We start from the raw sequence: 18,927 nt of genomic DNA on the forward strand, positions 1-18,927 counted from the left end.
CAAGCTATCTAAGGATGGTACTATAGAACGCCACCTCAAGGTAGGCCTAGTGGCGCCATCTCTTGGTCAGGCCGGAAACTTATCAATCCACCCTCGTATTGGTTAAAAACATTTTGAAATAAAAATCTTTCCTTATTTAAAATTAAACTCTTTTTGAAAACTCGTCTTTTTTATTTGAAAATCCAGCTCTTTTGGTAGAAATTTCATATTTTTTGGTTTAAAATGAAAATCCTGTTTTGTCTTGTTCCCTTAACAAAGGCGGATATGTGGTTCATTCGACTGGCAATCGGGAGGACCTGGGTTCGTTCCCAGCGTAGTGGACATTTTTTGGCAAACTTCAAGACCTTATTTCAAAGTAATGCAATTTGAACAATCACTTTTAAATACAACAGTTATTCTATTAAATTAATCTTACTTCTATAATGAATCGGATGTATGCCAAAGTAGAGTTGAAGCCATCTAGAAGCAATTCCATGACGAGAAATGGCCACAATTGGACAGCGGGGTCTGTAAATTGACAACATCATGGCAGAACGACCTGTGGTTGTTGTTACGATAATTGCTGCTGCATTGCATTTTAAAGACATTTCCACCGCTGCAATTGCTACTGAGTGTGTGGGGTCCAAAGGGATCGAAGCCTACAACCAAGAAAAACCGGCTTATTAATGATTTCTTGGATTAGAATTTTAAATGAAGAATGGTACAATAAAGTGAACGAAGTTCATATAATAGAACTTTTAATGAAGGCCATTCAAGCTTCTTTACATTTGTGTACCATTTGCCCTTTGACATTTTAATGAGAATCTTTCAAAATTCTGAAACATTAGACTAAAAATTTAAAAATTAAATTTAAAAAAGTCTAACTCGTATCATTTCTGATTGAAATTCAAAAACGGACAATTTTATTTTGAATTAAAGAATCTCGAGATTGAATGAATTCAGATTAACATGGCAAACATAGGACAATTTATGAAAATTATCAAATAAAAAAGAATTCAATTCTGAATGCTTTGTTTTTGAAACTTCTCATTTTTTAAGGCATGAATACATAAGATAAATAAATTCGAGAATAATTTAAAAATCCATTATAATGCACATTTTTTAATTTTTACAGTTTTCCAAAGTTTTACAACAATAATTATTAACTAAGAATTTAATGCGCTAAAATAACCAAAATATATTGAACGATTTCGAATTTAAAGCGTTTTTAAATCAAACGATTTGAGATTAGGTACAATTTTGAAAAAAAGAACAATATTTCAAATGGATTGGAAAGTGATTTAACTTGTATAATTTCTAAATAAAAGCGTTTAAAATTGAATAATTTTTATTTGAATCTGAAATTCAAAGATTGTAAATGAGAAGAGTTAAAATTGTATCATTTCTAATTCCAATCATTCAAAATTAAACAATTTCATTTTTAATTGAAGAATCTCGAGGTTCAATGAATCTAGATTAAAATTGCAAACATAGAAAAATTTCAAAATGTTAAAAAATTTTCAGAATTCAGATAAGAATTTTGAAAAATAGATCATTTAAAATTCAAAGGAATTGAAATTTTATATAATTAATTAATTACATTTTTTGTTTTGAAGCACTCAAGATTTGACAGTTTAAAATTGCATATTTTTATTTTCTGATTAAAAGCTTTGAAAATTGATTTAAAAATTGCAAACTGTTGAGTTAAAATAACTTTTTATTCTGAGGGCTTAAAATTTGAAAATTTGAAATTAAAACCTTAATTGAATGTTTCAAAGTAAAGGCTTTTGAAGTTCTAGAATTTTACATTTTTATTACATACAAAAAAATGTAATATTAAAATTGTTTCCACAATATTTTCCATGATCGAAAAATGTATTAATTACTTACAGAATTATAACTTATGGAAGGAAAAAGTTGAAAATTCAGCGTTGAACTTATAAAAGTTTCAAACACTACAATTTTAACCATTCAAAATTAAAGAAATGGTTCAATTACTGATGAATCGATTTCAGATAGTTATATTTTTATCTATTTTAATTTTAAACGACATAATTTTTAACTTTTAAATTTCAAATCGCTTAATTTTTAAAACTTTATTCGAAATTACTAGTCATTCTTGGAACATTTAAATAAAATATTATTCAATTTTGAACGAATCAGTTTTTTAAATCTTCAACTAGAACTTTGACACTTTTCATGTATCACATAGATTCGAAATCGAAAATTTAAAACAAGAATACAAAAAAAGATTGCTAGGTTTCCGTTTTTTAAACTGCACAATTTTAAGCCTTTCAATTCTTAAATTTTTTTTCAAGTTGAGTTTAAAATTTTCAATATTTTGGAACATTTGCAAATAACAAATAACTTAATGCTGAATGAATAGTTCTAAAATCTTTTTATTTTTGAGAATTTAATATTTCAATCTAAAATTATGAAACTTATAACTGACTAAAATTGAAACCAAACCATTTATAATATTTAAATGATTAAATATAAAAATGACCATCAAGTCGTTCGTTCTGAAATTTTGAAAGATTTGATAGTGAAATTATCCTGACATTTTTAATATACGAATTTTAAACTATTATTGCCTTGGTAGGATTCCATTTTAAAATTGTTGAATTTATAAGGTTATCAATTAAAAATTATTGTACAATATTAGCCAGTCAAATTCTCAATATCAATATAAAATATTTCAGGATGGCCTCCAGAAATAAAAACAAATTTCTGTTAATTTCCCGAGTTTCAAACATTTTTCCAGGTCATTAATTACGCTTATTTTTAGAAAGAATATAATTTTAAAAAAACCGTACGAGTGCTTATTTTTACGAATAAATAACAAAAATGATGTTTGTTTTAAACCTGAAGTAATTCAAAGAAAAAAGGTAAGCTTTTAATTCAGTAAAAATAAAAAAGACCCCTAAATTTAAAACATAATCCAATTTACTTTTGACCTATATTTTGACCTTTGATTTTTGACCCTCCATTTCTGAACCTCCATTACTTCAGTTTCAAAGCGTCAAAAATTAAACTGTTTTATAATAAGCCTCCAAGTAATGCCCGACGGACTCAATCCTGTAGGTGTTTTAAATTTCTAAAACACCCTATCGCCTGCAGCAGGGTTTTTATCCGAAGCGCTCGCATTCGACTTAACATTTGGTCAGAGGATTGGAAAACTGCAAAAACCAAAAAATCATGAGCACATCCGGTTACGGAAAGACCAGTTTGGATATAGTTATTCGATATTGCCGAGCCCCCACATTAATCATCGGCACCAAGCAACAACAAAAACACGACTAAGCAAAAATCATGGGCACCATTCCAAGAACTAACTGCACCCGTTTATGCTTAACATTCGAGATCTCGATGAATCGAGAGAACAAACACATAGCCACTTCTATCAATTGGTAGATTATTATATATTCATTCGAATATTTTCAACTTCTTCCCCTGGTAATTAAATCTAAAGAAAGACATTCTACTTCTGAAATAAATAGTATTTAAAATATTAGAAACTTGAATGGATGAAAATAGGCTAATTTTGAAAGAAAGATATTTGTTTGTAAGTGCATGCTGCATAGGACACATGTGTTTGAATAAATCTGAACGCATTTCTTCAATCTTGACTTATTGGAAACGTATAGGTTTTAAAAATTCATTCTATTGCAAACAAGACCTTGTAACTGAGTTCCTCATAAAGTTGTCGCTGCCATCTCGCACTCTCAGCTTCCCTGCATACGATATCAACTTTTTGAATCAAATCTGCTGTTTCCTTCGCGTTCAAAGCACCGGTGGCAAGAAAAACGGTGTCAGCACCCTCGAGAACAGCATTTGCTATTTCGCTCATGCTCATTTTTAAATTGTCACTTTCGTCCCAGACTTGAAAGCCCACCACCACCGGCTTGCCAATCTAAAATGTAAATTATAACTCGTTCTGCTAAAGAATACCAAATTATTAATCCTGACTCAATATCTACTATCTTCTTTAATCTTTGTCAGCACACACGGGCCGTCATTTAGCTAAATTATCGGCAAAAAGTGTATTTAGAATATATTGAGAATTTTTTTGCGAAAATAATCGACTTCAAAGTATATATACGTCGCAGATACACCCGAGGTACCGACCATAAAAAAATAAACTTTGAGTAGTTTTCGGGGGTTTTTGATTATTCTTATGGGGTTGTAAATATTCTGAAGGTGTCTTGAGTGATTAATTAAAATTTTTTTAGTGTTTTTCATGGGAGGTTGATGAATATTATCACGGGGTCGAAAGCATAACTTGTGGTTTTCGAAAGGTAACTTGTATGATTAATTCAAGTTTATAAATGTGTTGGGGTTTTTGCGTGGGGTTATTTGAGATTTGTTTAGGTAAAATGGGTAGCGGAGGTTCTTAGGTGGTTGTCGACATTCATTATGGAACCAAACATATAACTTGGAGTGTTCCAAAAGTGATTTGTGTAATTATTAGAAATTAAAAATGGTTTTGAGTGTTTTTTGTGGAGGCAATCAGGATTGAATTAAATAAAAGTGGTAGGGGTGGTTTTCGGGTGTCGATGAATATAATTATAGGGTCGAAAATATAAATTGTTTTTGAGTGTTTTGTCTAGAGCCTAGGGTGGTTAAGTTTCATGCAATTTTGGAAATGTTTTGAAAGTTTTAAGATTAAGCGAGAAAATTTTAAATATTTAAAAAATGCTGTGAGGTCTATTACATGGCCTTAAATTTTGCTATGTGCGACACACTTTCTGCAGTCCGGATTTAAAATGCGTATGGACCAAAATCAAACATCTTCCACTGGAAAATTAATTTGATTTTCTGTAAGATCAGTTTTCAATTTTCTACCTTAATATTTTTAAATTGTTTATTGAAAATAAATAAAAATTCATATTTATTAATCATAAGGTTTACAGTCTTTTCCCTTTTCCCTCTATTCTTTTTTTCTCGTTTTCCACTTACATGCAAACTGAATCAATAAAACGCAATAAGAAAATTAAACTACTTTTCTTTGAAAGTTCATAATTTTTTGTTAGAAAGTTTATTATTATATTTTTGGTTAAGGACTAATCTTTTTTATTAAAATTTTAATTCTTCTGTGGCATATTGAAACAGTTTTAAAAAGTCATTATTTTAGTTGAAAACTCAACTGTTTTATTTGTTAATTATTAACTAATTAATGAATTTATTATTGTTTGACTGTTTTTATTTACGTTCTTGATAGAAAAAACCTCTATTTGGCTAATATTTTAATTTTTGTTGAAAATTCAAAAATTTAGTTTAAAAATATTCTTCCTTGTCAAAAAATCTTTTTTGTTTGAAAATTCATTTCTTTTGGTAGAACCTTGATCTTTTTTGGTTAAAAATGCAACTGTTTGGTTGAAAATTAATCGCTTTGTTAAACCATTTTTAACCATTTTTTAAGTCTTGTAGGATGAATTTAATCGTTTCTGATTTGAGAAAACATATTTTTTGGTTCTAATGTCAACTATTACATTTTTCGTTGAGAACTTATCTTCTTTGTTTGAAAATTCAACTACTACTTGGTTAAAATTTGAACTACTGAAACTTTAATTATTTCAGTTGAACAGTCAAATCATCATAAAGTTAAAAATTCATTTCTTTAGTTAAAAGTGAGATTTTTTGTTAAAAATCAATTTTTCTAATTGAAAATTAATTATATTTTCCTTTTGACGATTCAACATATGAGTTAAAAGTTCATTTCTTTAGTTAAAAGTGAGACATTTTTGTTTAAAATTAACTTTTTTGACTGAAAATGTAACTATTTATTTTGTGACAATGTTATCAAAAAGGCATTCTTGTTGGTTCAAGATTCAACTTTTTTGTTGAAAATTCGTTTTTTTTGTTTGTTTAAAATTCAACAATTTGGTGCGCATTTCTTAGGATTCTCGACCAATAAAACTTTTCTATTTGAAAAATTCATCTCTTTTGCTGGAAACCTAAACTTTGTTGAATAAAAATGCAATTTTTTGATTGAAAATAAATCTGTTTTTTTTTTTTGGAATTCAATCATTTTACTGAAAATTCGTCTTCTATATAAATTCAACCGTTTCTGATTAGTTATAAAACAAATTTTTTTAGTAGACATATTAACTATTACATTTTTCGTTAAGAGTTCATATTTCTTGGTTTAAATATTAATTATTTCATTTGTTATTGAGAAATTTATTTTGTGGTAAAATGTTACTTCTTTTCACTAAAAATTGGCCTAAAAATTTACTTTTTCTTATTAAAAAGTTCTTTATATAAGTAGAAAATTGGTCTTTTTAGGTAGAAAATTGATATCTTCTTGGTAGAAAATTCATCTATTTGGTTGGAAATTAAAATTTTTGTTAAAAATTGATATTGTCGGGGAGAAAATTTCACGCTTTTGCACTAAACTCCTCTTTTTGGCTTGAAAATTCAACGAGTTGGTTCCTGTTATTTCTTGACTGAGAAATAGTTTTTAGTTGAAAATTCAACTATTTTGTTCAATATTCGTCTTTTTGGTTTGAAAATTCATCTCTTTTGTTGGAAATGTAGCTATTTTATTAAAAATTCCACTAATTTGATGAAAATTAGTCTTTGTCGATGGGGCGGGGGAGAAGAAGTGAGAAAGGTGGAGTAAGATAAGTTAGGGTGGACGGAGGGGTCATGGGAGGGGAAGTAGTGGGAGTGAATGGTAGGTGAGTGGGAATAGGGAATTACTGAACAGGCTATTAAGCCTTTCTTCACTAATTTTTAAATAATAATGATCATTTTAGGTAATCACGTGGTATTACATGTTTTAATTAAATAATTGATTTTAAATAATTCACGATGAAGCCGTTACCATGAAGAACAAACACTGATTGTAATTAATCTTCAGCACAAAAAAAAGATTTTAATTAAAACCCGTGAAAATTTCGAATAAAAGACAAATACAATTTTCTCAGTGTCAAATTCTGAAAGTGTAAAAGCAATTTCATGTTAAAGTTACCAAAAATAAATAAGTAAATAATTAATTGGGAACGTTTACAATTAAAATGTTAAGGAAATGGAATAAAAAATCATAACAGAATAGAAGTTATTCAGCCTCCATTTATAAAATAAAACATCATTGAATATATTCCAACTGTCTCAAATAGTAGAAACATTTTTTCTTACTCTGTTGCATTTTGCAATTATTGATTTCTGAACCAAAAACAACTTTTCTGATCCAATTTCAAAAGCTATACTGTTTCTGTCGAAAACTATACCATCCGCCACTTTCAATATATCATCAAAAGAGTCCAAACCCTGCTGAGAGGAGATCTTCGCCAAAATACACATCGCATGTTTACCTAGTTAATTAAACAAAAATACGTCTGAAGATAAGTTTTTTAAGTCACTTAAACTATTTAACAAATGTATTTAACTAGAATGAAAATAGTGATAATAAATAGAAAATTAAAAATATCAATAGAAAATAGTAATAATAATAAAAATTTTTAAAAATTGAACAATTTAAGGGTGGAAATACAGAACTAGATAACTGAAAAAAATTGAAATTTTTCAGAGGAGCGAAAAAACATTAAATATATTTCAAAAAATCGGCTTTGGACAGTGATTAAAATTTAATTTTCAATTTTTTTCAAAAATAAAAACTTGCTCTCGCGATATTACAATATGATTACCAGAATGTGCATTTGACTTTTTAAGAATTTGTCATGCAATAAACTTATTTTTCATAACAAATGTGGTTATCTATTTCTATGCTACGTATAAAATTGTTATTTTCTACAGATTTCGAAATACAAAGTTTAAAATAATAAAAGATTCCATTTTTTTCATTAAAAAAATTAATAAATTTTTTATTTACGTGAAATTTTTGGTTGTTAATCAAATAAAACTTTATCATTCAAAAATAGGATTTGTAAAATTCAATTGGGAATTACGAAAAAAAAACAATTTTAATCGACGCAGTTTAAAAAACTAAATGACTTCAATTTGCTTTCGGAATGATTAAAGATAATTAAAATATTATTTAATTGAAATGGGTTTATTTGTTGAAATAAATTGTTCTACTAAAATTGAAGCAGATTGTAACCGCTCAGTCGTGATTAATTATCGATTTCGCTATTTCCAATGGCTGGCTTACGCATTTGGTTTAAGCTAACAAATTTTTTTTCTGGATAAGGTAGACAACTGAGTGTTTGGATTCGATATGCAATCAAATCAATAATCACCTTTTTGCTTCACCCGATCTTTAATAGCGCACACCATTTTTCCATTTTCTGTGTGAGATGATATTAAAAAATCGCATTCAAGATCCGAGCCTAAATCAATATCTTGATCATCTTCCTCTGAAATTTGGGGTAAACCCAAAATCGAATCGCACAACTGTACAATACTTTCTTCCTTTATGATTCCCCCTTTCATTATTTTGCAGTTCACAAACTTTTCCTCTATTAACAAAAAAAAATTAATTTTCACACCAATAATATTTTTATATTAAATGGAAAACAGCTGAAACTATACAAAATTGGTTGATTTTTAACGAAATAGTTAAATCCTCAATCAATGGAGATTAATTTTCAATAAAATATTTACATTTTTAACACAAAAAGATTACATTTTTACCAACAGAGATGTATTTTGTAGAAAATGGTTTCTACCGAGAAGATAAATTTTTTAACATAAAAGACCAAATAGTTAGATTTTGAATAAAAGAGATGAATTTTTAACAAAGCAATTCATCTGTTAGCCAAGCTGTTGAATTTTTAAACAAAAACTATGGATTTTTAAACGAAAAATTAATAATTGACATTTCAAAGAAAAACATTTAAATTCATCCAATAAATCCAAATTTTCATCAACAAATTTAACTTTGTTGATGAAAATTTGGATTTATTGGATGAATTTAAATGTTTTTCAAAGTTTTTCAAAACTTTTAACAAAGCAATTCATCTGTTAGCCAAGCTGTTGAATTTTTAAACAAAAACTATGGATTTTTAAACGAAAAATTAATAATTGACATTTCAAAGAAAAACATTTAAATTCATCCAATAAATCCAAATTTTCATCAACAAAGTTAAATTCTCAACAAAAGTAGTTTAAATTTTAACCAAGAAGATTAAATTTCTGTCAAAAAAGACGACTATTCCAAATAATACATAAATTTCTAACAAAATAGTTTTAGATTTTCAAATAGCAAAGATGAATTCGCAATGAAAAATGTGATTTTTTATATAAAAACTAAAAAAGATGAAGTATCAAACAAAAGAGATGAATTTCCAAATATCATTTAAATTGCCTCGAATTATTCCTAAAATTTATTAAAATCTTTCAAAAGTAAAAAAATTAACATAAAACCTTCTAGATTTTCTTCTAAAATTTCACAAATCTTTAGAATTTTCTACAAAAATTTTTTATGTTTTTATTTGAAACTAATTTTGCAAATGAAAAATCATTTTAAATTCTCCTGGGAATTCTAAGAAAAGTTGATTATTTTCGGGAACCTTACAAAATTCCTAAAAAGCTTCAGATGTGTTATTAAAAATCTTATAAAATGTACATTTTGTTTAAATATTTTAAAGTCTTATATTATAATTTGAAATTTTTTTCAAATTTTTTCTTGAAATTCATTTTTCAAAATTTAAAACCACTCTACATTCTTCCAGGAACTTTATTAATTGTTTTGAAAACTTTCAAAATTCTTAATTAGCTTCTTTTTTCGAAATCTTCAAAAATGTAAATTCTGTTTAAAATTTTTTCTAGTTTTAAATTATTTTTAAACCTTTTTAAAACTTCTAAATATTTCTTAAACTTACTAGAATTTGTTCTACAATCTTGTTCTCCTGCAAAATTGAAAAATTTTGTTTTAAAAAATTCTATGTATTTGTTTGAACTTCTAGAAAATCATATTAAAATTTTTTATAACTTTTTAAATTTTCTTTAAAAATTAATTTATCATCGAAAAACTCATATTTCAATTTTCTCAGAAACAGTAAAAAAATATTATTTTATCTTGAAATCTATCAAATGTATTAAAAAGCTTCTTTTCTTCCAATTTTTTTTAAATTTTATAAAATTATTTAAAATCTTTTTTCATTTTTTTGTTAATTTTTTCTATGAAATAATTTATCAGCAAAAAAATTGTTTGCAATTTTTACAAAGAATAAAAAAATATGTTATTTTAAAATCTATAAAAATTATTAGAAAGCTTCTTTTTTGCAATCTTTAAAAATCTACAATCACTTATTTTAAATTTTAGGAAATCATTTGCAAAATGGAACAATTTGTTTTTAAAATATTTCAGATTTTTTTCCGACGTTGTAGGAAATCTTGAACGTTAAAATTTTTTTCCTTTCAAATTCATTTTTCAAAATAAAGCATCATTCAGAAATCTTCAAGAATCTACAATTTGTTTTAAATTTGTTGAAATACCATTCAAAATAAAAAAAGTGTCTTAAAATCTTTCAGATTCTTTTTCACGGTATTTTGAAATCTTCAAAACCTAAAATTAATCTTTTGACACAAAATATAAATTATTAAAAAATTTCCCAGAAATCTTATTGTCGGTACCGACGATTATTTTACCGCTACCGGCAGTGCATATATTTCGTAAATTAAGATAGTCTACGTTTTGTGAAAGAGTTTACAAATTCTAGTGTGGTATAAAAATGTTAAAAACAGAATTATTTCCCTATATTAAAACATAATTTACAATAAAAAATTTCTCTTTTGTCAATAATGCTTTGAAATATTTGGAAATAAATTTTATCATGAAATAAAATTACTCATTTGAAAATTTTAATTTACAAAATTGATGCTACAAAAAATTTTTTATTTTTATCAATAGATAAAAAACTGAAACCACTTTTTTGGTAGGGAAATTAATTAAATATTCGAAGTTAAATAAGAGATTTTTAAATATTTATTTGTTTGTATAAAAGTAATATTAAAGCTTTAAAATTACAATAAATTGACTAACCACAAGAAATTACTTTAAGAACAGCAATACCATGATTAATCAAAATTTTATCTCCAGCCTGACAAATTTTTGGTAAATTTGAACAACTGACCCAAAAAGCGCAACAAGTTCCAGCTCGTTTTACAGATTCATCTACTAATAATTTTACACTTTGGCCTTCTTTCAAGAAAGCACATCCCTAAAAATATATTATTAAAAATTTGTAATTCAAAAAATCGATTTTATATCAAAATAATCTTTAAAATATTATACCATTGACTCTCTATCACCCTTAAAAAGTCCAGTTCGAATTTCCGGACCTCGAAGGTCGATTGCAACCCCTAGGGGAGCAGTTTGACCCTCGCACTTTTGTATTTTATTTCCGGCTTGTCTTATGCACTGTACCGAAATTGTGTGCCACTTTTGATCCTTATGTGACATATTTAGACGAACAATGTCCGCCCCAGCCATAACTGCATTCATCACACCAACTGGATGCGAATTATTAATACCTGAAAACATATTTTTTGCAAGTCAAAAAGAAGATTTTTTTAGAATACAATTTAATTTGTAATCGAAAAGGACGAATTTTTTCCAGAAAGGCGAATGATTAACAAAGTAATTAAGTTTTCGAACAAAAAAATTGATTTTTAACAAATTATTTAAATGTTCAACTATCTTAAAACTATAATTTTTCAACCAAATAGTTACATTTTTACATAAAAAAATCAATTTTAATTTTAATTTTTTTAGTTAAGCTTTGTGTTAAAAAATTCAATTTTAGCACAAAAAATAAAATTTTCAACGAAAAAAAATCATTTTAAGCCAAGTACTTAAATTATCTACAAAAATAATAGAATATTTAACCAAAAAGATGAATTTTCAACAAAAGTTAAATTTTCAATCGAAAAAGACGATTTTTCTGTGATTTTCTTAATAAAAAATGTAGCGCGATCAAATTAGAACCCAAAATGGAATGGTTGGATTTTTAATAGAAAAGTTAATTTCGAACAAAAAAGAACGAATTTTTGACAAAATGTTAGTTCCATCTTCTACCAATAAAATGTAGTTGAATTTTTAACCGAAAAAGATATAATTATATTTTTGTGCAGAATATTTCTGTGTTGAATATCTTTACCCACAAAATTCTTCATATAGCTGTAATAATATTTCAATAAGAATAATAATTATTTTATCGTGTGCAGGAGAGGGTGGTTCAAAAATGCATTGAATTTTTTTTTAATTTCCATTTATATCACCCACAAATTTGTTTGAATACGCTAAAAAAACATGTTTTTTTCTGGAAAAACCATATTTAGAGTTGAAACTCAAAATTGTTCTTCAATATTGTCGATATCGCAAAGACAGCGAAACGACATGGACATAGGATGTCGTAAAGTTGTCGTAACGATGTCGTAAAGACATCACCAAATTTTGTGCCCACTGGGTACTTTTAAAATATCGCCCCCACAAGTCTGTTTTGTAGGATCTCAAAAAATCCCATAAGTGGAAAATTGGGTTTTAAGAGTTCTTGGCGCTAATTATGATTTTTTTTGCAATTTTGTATACTAACTGTTTATTATACAAACAATACTATTTTTTACAAATAATAAGATCTTTATATAAATTTTTCTAACAACTTATCATTGTTTGTAGCAGTTTTATTTTAGAATAGTTAGAAAGTCACGGTTTTCCACATTTTTCAACTTATTGTCAAATTTTTCGTTGAAGCAAACCAATAGTGAATTAAGTTTAACATAAATAATTGATCATATAAATTATTATGATTTATTACAATCTTCTCCTATAGTAATGCTAGATAGTTCTGATTTTTTCTTAAATTTTCAACTATTTGTCCACTTTGTACGTAGAGAGAGGTTATAATTAATGGAATTTAGCAAACATAATTGTTTAAAAAAATTATTAATGTTTATAACTATGTTCTCCTGTATTAATAATAAACAGTTGTTTTTTTCTTAAATTTGTTACTTTGTCCACTTTCACTTAGTGGAATAATAATTAATGCAAGTTAACAACTATTATTGTTTAAACAAGTTGTTATTGTTAATGACTATCTTCTCTTAGGTAATTAATAGAAATCTGCGGATTTTTTCAATTTTCAACTTCGCTTTGGCATTTTAATCAAGAAAAATAATAAATAAAAATGAGAGAGAATCCTTTTTTAACAATATCTTTCTTTTTTGTTAATATACTTTTCTGAAATAAAAGAGATATTTGTAAAATTGATATCTGACTTTCATTCACTTCTTACTAAAGGCAAAAGTCAGAAACAATATTTATTACAAAGGGCAACAGATTACCGGAAGAAATTTCCTGACTGCAGTAAATCTATCTTGTCCCGTGAGATGTTATAATCAATTTATTATTTGATGTAGACTTCTTTAATCTTTATAAATGTGTATAATCATCGATAACAATGTATTTTCTCTAAAGCAAGATAGGATAGGGCAGGGATGATAATAAAGTTGTGCAATTCTAAATTTTTCTTTTACGCTTTGCAATAAACTTTGTATTGTAATTCATAATTAGATGTTTACAAGTAATTTACAGAACTACTTCTTTCACCTCCTAATTATTCCATTATTTCTTGTTATCTCTACTGTAAGCTAGTATTTTGGTTTAATTAATAATCTTAAAAGATTGGCAACATTCATTTATTATTTACTCATAGCTAAAAAGTAAAAAGAAAACTGAAGATTGCAGAAAAAAGTGCAACTGTCAAGCATTACTCTTAGAGAAGATAGTTATAAGCATTAATCCATTGTTTAAATAATTATTTTGGTTAATTTGCATTAATTACCAATTTATAATTGATTCATTTTATTCATTATTGTTTCGCTGTAACTAAAAATTTGATATTAAGTTAAAAAAATTCGGTAAAACCGCGACTTTCTAAGTATATTCTTAGAGAGAATTGCTTTAAAAAGACGGTTTAAACAATTTATTTAAAAATCTAATTATCAGTAGAATGTAGCTTTTTGTGTTTTACAACCAATTATTATTTTAAAAACCTCAAAAAATCATAATTAGCGCCAAAAACTCGCAAAACTCAATGTTTCACTTATGGGTTTTTTTGGGACCCTATAAGACAGACTAATCGGGGTGATATTTAAAAGATAAATGTTGATTTGTATTCTATGGCTAATTGTCAATAGAAAATTTGAATTTAAGCTCGACTTACCTAATATAGATTATTCTGAATCAAATTTGGTTTGTAAACAAATTAATATTACCTAATGTGACCATTATGCCGGTAAGTCTTGCAGGTTTGGGATTACATTTTACATTAAGTTTCATTTTATGATCAATATGAGTTACTTGATAAGCAGCTCGTAATTGATGATCAGGCAAAAATTGGTCTTCCGATCGAACCATCTACAAAAAATTATAATTAGCCATATCAATCTATAAACTATATAAATTACAATTGAAATAAAATAAAACTTTACAAGAAATTAGTTTCCGTTTTTCCAGTATTAAAGATGTCCAGGGGCGTCGGCACGATTTTTTTCATGGGTGGGCTCACCGAAAATATGTTCAAAAATAGAAATTTAAGATAGGTATTAGGTTTATTTAATTATTAGAGTAAGTTATTTTATGGATGGGATGCGCCCAACCATCAAATTTCATGGGTTGGATCAAGCCTACCCAGACCACACGGCTCCGACGCCCCTGAAGATATCCGATCAACTATCTTTAGAACAGAAGAAATAAGAGTTTACTTCACTTTCCAATCCAAAAATATTGAATTGTATACCATTTTTAATTAACTACTTTGTTTGTTATAGTCTTAAGAATCCTAAATATTAATTTTTAGGCTATACTATTCATTCGATTCAGATTTTTTTCAATAAAAGATTTTCAAACTTCGAATTTTGTTGTGTTTGGATTTTGATACACAATTTGATTAATTCCTCATTTGCAAGAAAACTGACATTTAAAATTTTTTAAATAGTACCACTTTTTAAAGATATTTAAATCTATCTAAGAAAGTCTTATATATGTGATAAATTTAATTATAAATAATTTCTAGTAGGTGAAAATAATTTAAAAAATGGTTTATTGCGTTTTAAACAAATTAATAAACAAAAGTTATTTTTCGGGATTGGTCAACTGTTTAGCTCATTCAAATAAAGACCTCTGATATAAATATCAGAAGAAATTAATATTCAATTATGCTTAATTAAAAATATATGTTATTTAGATATTATTTAAACAATTTTGATAAATAAATTCACAGTTTGAATATTTTTCAAGGAATAGGCTCAATTTTTTAAATAAATCAACTGAACATATATTTTCGATAACTTTTTGCTATTGTATTTTTCAAATTAATAACAGTTTTTGATTAGTTAAACAATTTTTAGAAAATTCAGAATTGATCTTGTTTTTCAAAGTTGTTTATTTTTCTTACGGAATCCACAAAGAATATCATTCTGATAACTGCTTGCTATTATACTTTCCAAATTAACAACATTTTCTTATTGCTTAAACAATATTTCTAAACGAATTCAGAATTAGACTCCTTGTCATAATAATTTTTTTGTCTATACAAATAATTGAACTAATTAATAATTGTTGTAAATTTTAGATATATCATAGGAAAGAATAACCAGAGACATTATTAGTTGATTTCGTAAACTCTTTCTGAATTTTGAATTTAAAAATTACCATATAAAAAAGTAATCAAAAATCAATCTTAGTTTGTTTCGTGAACAAGATTGGAAGCATTCTTGAAAAACAGCAAAACTCAGAATTAGTTTATGAAAGAGTTTAAATAATAAATAACTCTTATGAATTCTCAAAGTACTATCGCTAAGGTCATCAGACAGGCATTCTCATTTGATTTCATAAAAAATTGAACCAATTCGTTGAAAAATATCCAAACTGTGAATTTCTTTATAAAAAATTGCCAAGAAGTATACTTTTTTAATTAATCGCAATCAAACATTAAGTTATCTCACATTTTATACCAAAACTCTAAATTTTAATGAGGTAATAATTGCCAATACCAAAAAATAACTTTTTTTCGTCAATTTTTTTATAACATTACTTAACATTTTTACTAATTATTCTCAGACACTGGAAATTAATTTTTGATAGTTTTAGCACAGATTCAAGACCTTGTTTGGTAAGTCCGAAATCTTATAAATAAATGGCATTTAAAAAAAACCGTCTAAATTGAATGAATATTGGATTGAATGAAGTATACAAAATTAAAAAATAAGATGATTAGAGACATACAAAATTTTTTGTTACTTTTAATAGAGGGTTACAAACAGTAAATAATCTTAAGCTGTTAAAAGCACAATAATGATAAAATTTCGAATACATTTCATTTTCCATAATCTACCAATAAAAAAAAAAATTTTTACCCATGGCATTCCAGGACACTCCATGTTATTTTTAACCAAAGCCATATCTTTGTTTGAACACATTGTTTATCAGTACTTAATTTTAGGACAAACCAAGAAAAAATTCTTATTTCAAATTAATAAATTTATTTAATAATTATAACAACAAATTTTAAGGTTAAAATATTTTTGTGTTTTCGAGTATTTTTTTATTGAAACTTGAAGTTAGTAACAAATCAAAACGATTTTAATACACTACTGCATTCAAGGCTAAATTGTTTAATTAGTATTTTATTATTTTTCAAGCTAAATTATTTAAACTTTAAATAACTTTTAACCCTTTTGCAAATGATTCCTTCTATTTTTCAATTAGCAAAAATGCGCATGAAATAATATTAAGATGTTTAATTACTATAAAAATTAAAAATAATTTGTGTAATGTAACTGTACTTAAAAAAATGTTAATTAATAATAATTATTACTTACTACCATTTTTATTGCAGGTACAGGATACACTAACCTCGAACTGTTGAAAGATTTGCGTATTTCACTATAATTAACACCAAGTCTAATATTTTGTTGTTCTACAATAATTTAAAATTTTAAAAATTAGTCAATTGTAGTCCCCGGACGTCTACAAAAAATGTTTCATAGTCTATTAAGACGTTATTTTAAATTCGTTAAAACTTCTTCCTCCCATACTTTTCCACCCCTACTTGTACTTCCCCTCACTTAACCCTTTGCTTCACCAAATTCTTTCTGCACTACTTCCCCGCCTCCTCACTTTCCTAGCTAATACTCCCTTTCCCAGGCATCACTTTGCTTAGCCTAATTACCCGTACTACACTACTAGCCCTCCCTTTAATTCTTTCAATATCCTCCATCACGTCCCATCATTTCTCCTACGTTCCACGACTTCTCCCTTCGCTTCCCCAACTTCTTTCTGCACTAATTTCACCTCTCCCCACTTTCCTAGCTAATACTCTCCTTCCACTACTTCCCGTCCAAAACCATCACCTTCCCGATCCTGATTACGCGCCCTATACTCATGGCCATCACTTCACTTCCGATTATTTTCACTCCTTCCTCTCACTTCGCCCTTCGCTTCCCCGACTCCTTCCTCTACTACTTCTCCCTCTAACTTATTTCCGTAACAGATACCCCATTCTTCTCAACCCAAGCCATTATGTTCCCTACCCTAATTATCTGCACTACGCTACTAGCCCTCTCTTCACTTCTCATCATTTCCACTACTCCGCCTCACTTCACCCTTCGCTTCCCACCTTCTTTCTGCCCCAAACCATCATGATTACGGGCACTACACTAATAGCCATTTCTTCACTTCCCCCACTCATCCCCAATACTTCCTGTCCCAAGTCAACACAATCCATATCCTACTCATCCGCAATACCCTGCCAGCCCTCCATTCACTTCCTTCACTACTGTACCCCACTTTCAATTATTTGCACTACTTCTTCTCACTTCACCCTTCATTTCTTCGACATCTTCCACCAATACTCCCCTCTACTTATTTCCGTTACGGATACTCCCCTTCTTTTCATCGCAAGCCATCACTTCCCCTACCCTACTTATATGCACTACGCTACTAGCCCTCTCTTCAATTCCCTTACTTGTAATCGATTCCAATACTTCCCTTCACTTCACCCTACGACACCTTCTTTCTACACTGATTCCACCTTTTCTTACTTTTTTAGCTAATATTCTCTTTTCAATCCTTTATCCCAAGCCATCACTTTTGCTTTCCTAATTACGCGCACTACGCTACTAACCCTCCCTTCACTTCCTATAATTTAAACTACTTCCACTCACTTAACCATTCGTGTCCCCAACTCTTTTCTCCACTACTTCACCCTTTTCTTATTTCTTCAGCTAATATTATTTTTCCACTAGTTCCCGTCCCAAGCCATCACTATCCCTATCCTACTCATTCGCACTACCCTACTAGCCCTTTCTTCACTATCCTACTGCACTTACAATTATTTGCACTACTTCCCCTCATTTGCCCCTTCGCTTCCCTAACTCTTTTCTCCATTACTTTTCTCTCTTTATTTGCCTAGCTAATACCCTTCTCATAATCCTCAGTTCTAATAATTTTCTATACTTTCCCTCACTTCCGCTACTTACCCTCCCATCATTTCCTACCTCATCCCTCTTACACAGTTTTACTCAAATGCCCTGTGTCCGTACCGTTATTAACCCTTCTTCCCCTTTCCTCATTTCTCCTACTATCACGTCTCAATCCTAATTTACACTTACTTCCCCTCTACCCCCCCCCCCATTTCTCTTCAGTCCAAAAACCGTTGATTTCAACCAAAGAAGAGTATTTCACAAAATAGTTGAAAAATACTTTGTCAAAAAGTTTAGTTTACAACTAAGTAGTTGCATTTTTAGCCAAAAAGTGACATTTCTTCGACAATAGATGATTTTTTAAACCAAAAAAGATAAATTTTTAGTTTAACTATAGTTAAATTTTCAAATTGAATCTATGCATTTTTAACAAAAATGGTATTACTGGGTCAAGTTGTGGCATTTTCAAACCAAAAAGGTCAATTTTAATCGATAAAGTAGAATTTTTAACCGAAATTATTGCATTTTTTATTTATAAAAAAATTGTTGAATTTT

At 27.7% G+C, this 18,927-nt stretch overlaps 1 protein-coding gene across 1 annotated transcript in view; it reads right to left on the reverse strand.

The window, feature by feature from the left end:
- Positions 1 to 18,927, reverse strand: part of LOC117181158 — a 74,878-nt gene that overhangs the window by 2,402 nt on the left and 53,549 nt on the right. The window contains exons 8-16 of the mRNA XM_033373725.1: positions 17,568 to 17,651; positions 16,306 to 16,371; positions 14,164 to 14,305; positions 11,183 to 11,421; positions 10,931 to 11,108; positions 8,184 to 8,402; positions 7,123 to 7,298; positions 3,659 to 3,892; positions 416 to 638 (exon numbers count right to left, since the gene is read on the reverse strand). Of these exons, the coding sequence (XP_033229616.1) occupies positions 416 to 638; positions 3,659 to 3,892; positions 7,123 to 7,298; positions 8,184 to 8,402; positions 10,931 to 11,108; positions 11,183 to 11,421; positions 14,164 to 14,305; positions 16,306 to 16,371; positions 17,568 to 17,651 (1,561 nt within the window). The remainder of the gene's footprint in view (positions 1 to 415; positions 639 to 3,658; positions 3,893 to 7,122; positions 7,299 to 8,183; positions 8,403 to 10,930; positions 11,109 to 11,182; positions 11,422 to 14,163; positions 14,306 to 16,305; positions 16,372 to 17,567; positions 17,652 to 18,927) is intronic.

This window comes from Belonocnema kinseyi, chromosome 10, assembly GCF_010883055.1.
Source record: "Belonocnema kinseyi isolate 2016_QV_RU_SX_M_011 chromosome 10, B_treatae_v1, whole genome shotgun sequence".
Taxonomy (NCBI): domain Eukaryota; kingdom Metazoa; phylum Arthropoda; class Insecta; order Hymenoptera; family Cynipidae; genus Belonocnema; species Belonocnema kinseyi.